The 6,445-nt window shown below is 42.9% G+C and overlaps 1 protein-coding gene across 1 annotated transcript in view; it reads left to right on the top strand.

Annotated features, from left to right (window-relative positions):
* The first annotated feature begins 325 nt into the window (after positions 1-325).
* LOC125707727 (XK-related protein 6-like) overlaps positions 326-6,445 on the top strand; it is a 49,342-nt gene continuing 43,222 nt past the window's right edge. Inside the window, exon 1 of the mRNA XM_048975023.1 lies at positions 326-912. Coding sequence (XP_048830980.1) covers positions 326-912 — 587 coding nt within the window. The remainder of the gene's footprint in view (positions 913-6,445) is intronic.

The following is a 6,445-nucleotide window of genomic DNA, read 5'->3' as shown; positions in this document are numbered from 1 at the left end:
GCAGAGTATGCATCAACCGTGTGATTCAGAAGACACGTTGTTTGCGGGGGAAAAGAAACGCGTGGTTACGACTCATATTTATTGGTTTAATTTCTGAATACTGCACGGCAAGATTTGGGGTACTGGACTTTAGCTCTTTTCCCTTTCGCTGAACTGGGGAGACGGGATAATCCCGTGTAAGGTAATCACTGAGGTGGTAGTGGAATCACACCCTTGTTCGGGATGGGGAACAGCGGTTCTAAGGTATGGTCAGAACAGGTATGTAGGAAGTGACGTCATCTGGGTCCGGAAAACGGAGGGGGTATTTTTTTTTTTTGAGAGCAAGATGGCAGCGAAATCTGATGGTGTGGGGGTCGTTACCGGTTTCGCCCAGCTGCACAACCTGGACGAAGTGGTCGGGGACGGCGAAGGAGATCTGCCGGACAGCAGTGCGATACACATCTGTCATTGCTGCAACACCTCGTCCTGCTACTGGGGATGCCGGAGCGCCTGTCTGCATGCTCTCCTGGGGAAGGGGAAAGGAAAGGGGAAGGGGAAGGGGACCAGACGGCCGCCGCAGCAGGAGCGCCTTTGGCTGGACTGCCTGTGGATCGTCTTGGCGCTGTTGGTCTTCTTTTGGGACGTGGGCACGGACCTGTGGTTAGCGATCGACTACTACTCCAAGCGAGACTACACGTGGTTCGGGCTGACCCTCTTTTTTGTACTTGTCCCGTCGGTGCTGGTCCAGATACTGAGCTTCAGGTGGTTCGTGCAAGACTACACCGGGGGAGGTCTGGGGGCGGTGGAGGGTTTCAGCCGGAAGGCGACGGCTGGATTGAGCGCCAGGATTCACGGCAGGGACAGGTGCTGTCAAATATCTGTGTGGACATGGCAGATTTTCATACATGTTCTTCAGATGGGACAAGTGTGGAGGTAAGGATGCGTTGGCATTTTCATGAAAACTGTAAGTGCAATGCAGAGCTGGAAGCCACGATCCCCTGTTTCTCCCTCCTCTGCACATTTTCCTCTAATTGTTCCTTCGTGTCACCTGGGATAACCTGAATGGCTTTGCATGAGGACCGTATGAATGAATGCGTTTTTGTCTCGCAGTCTTGATTAGTCAATTAGTGCGGCTGTTGTCTCGTAGTTGGATTTGCTTTGTGTTCTTTCACGCTTTATTGGGGGTGCTTTATTTATTACCAGCGCTGTCACCGTGTCAGATGGACGTGGCGGAGCAGCCAAGCTTTTATGCGCGCCCTGGGACTTGGACCTGCGAGGAGAACCGTCTCATTTTTCGTCACCGTCTTAGCCGACGAAGTCCATGTATGGACTCGATTTAATCCAAGTTATTTTAAAGTTTTTTTTCTATGAGGAGGCGTATGCATGCTTTCAATTTGCTGGGGGCGGTGGTGGACCTTTTTGCGGGATACCAAGCCTTGCAAAAGAAAAAAAAATGTCGACTGCTGGAAGTGCTGCGCTACGTATAGCGCACATAAGGACTCCTTGTGTCTTGCTCCCGTTCTGCACGCCTTTTAGCTTTGGCAGATGGTGTGAGCCCGATCGTGTAAAGGAATGGCTATCCGACACTGCTTTTCGATCACACGATCTTCTATTTAATGTGTATATGTATGCAAAATACATTTAAAATGAGCTTAAGATGCACGTTTGTTTTGCGTTTTGATGTGGCAGTGGCTTTGCAGACCCCTGACGCCAAATGCTGGTGAGACCGGGTTGAAATATCATTTTTCCGGGCTTTTCCATTCAGCATATAATGACGGAATCACAAGAGCAATTGGTCACCGCCCGGAAAATGTCATTGACTTTGAATAAATACGACTTTTGCAATGCACGGTCGATTTACGGGACAAACGGCGACTGAATGACCTTAGTAATGGGGGGTGGGGGTGCGTATTCAGTTCATCCCATCTTCATACGTCTTTGGAAAATCTGCAGTGATTTAGTAATTTGGTGATTCTGAGCCGGGAGAGGACGTTACTGTAAAGAGCGTCTGTGTGGGAAAGATCCTTAACCGCCTTCATGGTCTGTGACCATTTTAAAAGTATTTTCTCTAAAGCCAGATCTGTTCAATAGGGTGCCTAAGCCATTGATTTTTTTTAAACCTTAAAAAAAACCCAGCGTCATGTGTGTAATGCGTAAGCCTTTTGATATTTGCGCTGAAGACGGTGATGTAATTGAAAGTGACTGTGGGGAAAGCAGTGTTTGTGTATATTATTTGATCCCTAAAAGCGTAATCCTCTTGTGTGTATTACGCCTGTTAGTCAACTTTTATAGAAAATAAATTATTCACAGCGCATGTTTTAATATTAAATACGGCATGGTGCGCTTTCTGATGTAAAAAACAAGAACAATGTCCCTAGCCATTCGTAGGTATGATCCAGATTTAAATCGGAAATTTAATAAATAACAAATAACAAAGAGCGTCTTTTAGCATTGGGATGTATTTTTGTTTTATTTTGGTATGCTACTCTTAGCATCTTTATATAAAATGAAAAAAAAAAAAAAAAAAAAAAAATATATATATATATATATATATATATATATATATATATATATATATATATATTGAGGTACTTGTGTAAACCCGTTGGGATGGTTTCAAAATACTTAGTGTATGAAGCTTGCAATAGGACTTCAAGTAAGGCTGCCTCATATTGTAGAATGACAAAAAAAGTAATTTTAATTGGGTCGAGAGTCATTTATGGGTGGAGTTTGAATTTGGGTTGAACTTTGTCCCTTTGTGTTAACAAAGTTCATAGGAATTCAGTTGACTGGTACAGGCCTGGAAAGATTTAATGAGCATTTTGTTCAGGCTTATGGCACAAATCAGACTATTTTTTAAAAGAATTTCTGGCTTTGCCTATGCTATGTCCATATCTTTGTCCTTACCCTTAATTTTTAGGTCATTTTAGTGGCCATGAAGTTTTGCATATGCAGCTGTATACTTGATGAATGTACACATGGGTGTTTATTATGTCAGAAAGGCATTTTGTGCTGTATATAGAATGTATAGGTGCATGTAGTCGGACTGAAGAGTATTGCATTGGTCCTAGTATTTCCAGTTTGCTTTGGCAACGTCGTACATCGTACAGGAAGAAAAATATCAAATCAAATTTCTAAAGTTTGCTAAAATAGTGGCATGCCCCGAAATGGAAAAACAACCTTTTTGACATTTAATTTAACATGGTATTTAACCCGAAATGCTCTCAGTTACTACAAAGATCCTTATTTTGGTTGTTTTTCGTATGTATGTAATCTAACAAAGTGTTGCATAAATAATATGGGTTGCATTTCAGGTAGGCCGTTATTGATGGCGTGTGTTAGATTATTGCTTTATGTGTAATAATAGGTAGCCATCTAGAGCTCCATTTACCGTTAGCATGGTTTAATGGTGAAACAAAATTCATGTTTTGTTTCCCAAGGGTATCCTGAGAACCTAGAATGTCCTAAAATGGACACTGTAGCGCAGGCTAATTATAGGGATTATGTGCTGTATTACATTGCAAATGCAGAGTGCTGTCCAGTGCTGAAACTCACTTTTGGTTTTGCTCACTGTTTTGGCAGCAGAGTGTAAGAGAACCGTGCGAAGGTCAATGGATGGTTCCATATTGTGTGACATGACAGTTGCTGAGTCTGATCAGCCTGGGTTTCACCTTCATGGTTTCAAAATAGGGCAATTACTGTTGGCAGCCATTGATCTTTGTAATTTCCTTAGTATTATCAATAAGCCTTTATGGCTATATTGGCTGTAAGTAATTAATCTTTTGTATGTTGACGCATTTTAAGTCTCGGATAAATTTACCCTATTTTGACTGTCACTTTGAAGAAAGCTGAAATTAGGATGATTATTCTGATCTGGATTCAGATTTTGTAAAAACTGAAAATTGCCCTCATACTTATGTAAAATCAGACAGAGAGAGACTTACTGTTTTACACTATTTTGATGCAGTCCATTGTTATACGTGCCTGTTGATTTTGTTGATGAGGAAGATTCCAGTATGAGTAGCTGATTTAAATTACGTAGACCTATTGACTTTAAATGTTTATTTCAACAATAATTTACTCATTTGATGTTCATGGAGATTTTTTGGAGGTAGGTGTTTTCATTGTATTATCTAAATACAGCCAGTTAATTTCAGTATCTAAATGGATTAAAAACTCACTGTGTTATTCATACAGTCTTATTTAGATAATTACACTTTCGCATGCTGGATTATGTTGATGTCATAAAATTTATGATGACATTTTTCTATGTACATATTACACTGTAAGGTTTATGATAAATTGCTATAACAGTTGTTTTACGTTTCACTTTGACCAACTGAAGTCTTAATATGTTTACAGAGGAAATTCTGACAAATATGTTGATACAGTTATTGTTTTTCTTTAGCTGAATTGTGACAATTTTATTTCAACATGCATCTGTTAGGCAATGAAATTCTCAAGAGTCGTCGTGAGCCTGAAGGATAGGATACAAGAGAGTGGAACACCCTGAATGTGTTGCAGGTCTGTTGTGGGAAACACATAGAAAATTAAAGCCGTTTTCACACATGAACTCCAGACATTGGCCAGGGAATCAGGGTCGGATATATTCCAGAATTGTCCTTTTATACATGTGGCAGATGTATTCACACCTGCTAGAAATACTCTGGTTGGTAGAGCATGTAGGAGGCAGGGCATGATGGAAGAAGTATGCTGCAGAAATTGCAGCGTTTTGATTACAGCACTACTGACAGAAGTCCCCAGGTCTTGTTGTAGTTGGCCATCTTCATTGGGGTCTTCTTCATGTAAATAGCCCTTCTTCTTTGCTCTCGGATGTTTCTGTTCTTCCAATTTTTTGCGTCATTTGCATGATAAGAATGTCACCAACACGCCCATCGTTCACAGCGAGTTCTCAGGAATTCTCGCTGTTCCATCACACATGGGGGTCATGCAGAAATGACCCTGGCTTTGTACTTAGGGAGCAGGCAGGGTAAAGTCCGCGTAATGTCCGGTGCGACTGATTTGGACATTTGCATTCACGCATATAGTGGTAGCATCTATAAAATACATGTCTGAAAGGGGCTTTAGTGACACCAGTTTGCCGAACAACATATCATTCAAAATCCCAACCCTAGAGGTGTGAAGAGACAGGGCTACCTGCTGTCTTCGACACCGTAACCCCCTTTATCCTCTCGCTCAGAAAGTCTGCTTTCAAGTCTGCTCCGAGACACCTCTTTGTCATTGAATGGGCGTTGAAGAATGAATAATAAAAGATAAGTGTTTATCGTTAGCGCGCTACTCGCTATAGCAGCAGGAAGCCGTGAAATTCAGCAGGTTGCCTGTTCAATAAAATGTGTGAGTAGTGGCAGGAATTTGCGGGGAAGTTCGCTGGAGTTTCTTTCCACCGGCACGAACTTGTCGCTACTTTCCTGAAGAACTTGTGAGAAGCGAGAGCTTTGGTAGTTTTGTGGCTTTACAGGTTAGCGTGGCAATGAGGAACAGGAAGAAGTCCGGTATAAGTGGCGCGGACTGGTCTAAGGTGGAGTTCCACACTTTTACTGTGGCCTCCCGCAGGGTTAGACGTCGAGACCATGCGCCTCCACGTTTTCTTCCGACTTCCATCAATATTTCATTAGATGGGAATGACTGGGGAGGGATGGTGATTGCGTTCAATTAAGCCGCCCAGGAAATCTTCCCAAAGTCGGGAAATGCAGTATTAATCAGCCCTGGGGGTGCTGAGCATCTCCAACCAAAATGCCGAACACGTGACCGGCTTTGGCGTCAGTCACGGCTTGCGGTCCAACTTCTAAAGATCCCGTGTCGTCCATTGTTTCTTCATTCCGCTAGAATTTGCCATGTAATATGTTTGCTAGTGCTTGCATGTTTCCTGGATCTAAACCTTACTGTAAGCTGTCTTCAGACATTTCTGGTGGTCCATCTATCTTCTACACAGCTGTGTCTTTCCAGAAGGAAAATTCAAATTAAGGACCTCCTCTTCCTGAAAACCTCAGCATAGCCCATGTTCGTCATTGACCTGATCTGGATACGAATTCGCTCAGATACTCAGTCCTAGACACCAGTGAAATAATCATTTTCTTCTAAATCAATAAAGCAATTGGAAAATTCAAATGTATGCCTTTCTGAGCTGAATGAAAGCCCAGGCGAGACCCTTGGGTCATTAAATCTCATTGTTTTGTTACAAATAAAGGTCAATACAGAGATAAAAACATGCTGTCGCGACACAATGGCGGCTTGCATTACCGAGCGCTTCTCTGCGGCTTCTCTTCTTGCGGCGTAAGTGCTGATGCGGGGGGCGCAGAGGATGCGGGGGACTCCGAGGACTCGGTGCCGTCTCTGCCTGCCCGCTTGCTTATTTCCGTGCTCCTCACGAGCAGCCATTAGGAAACCTGAAGGTGGCTGGAGGACATTTTAATGCAGGCAACTGTGTGGCTGCGCCGCCTGCCTT

This window comes from Brienomyrus brachyistius, chromosome 14 (genome assembly GCF_023856365.1).
Source record: "Brienomyrus brachyistius isolate T26 chromosome 14, BBRACH_0.4, whole genome shotgun sequence".
Classification (NCBI taxonomy): Eukaryota; Metazoa; Chordata; class Actinopteri; order Osteoglossiformes; family Mormyridae; genus Brienomyrus; species Brienomyrus brachyistius.
The sequence above is the reverse complement of the archived record's forward strand: the minus strand, read 5'-3'. Positions and strand labels throughout refer to the sequence as shown.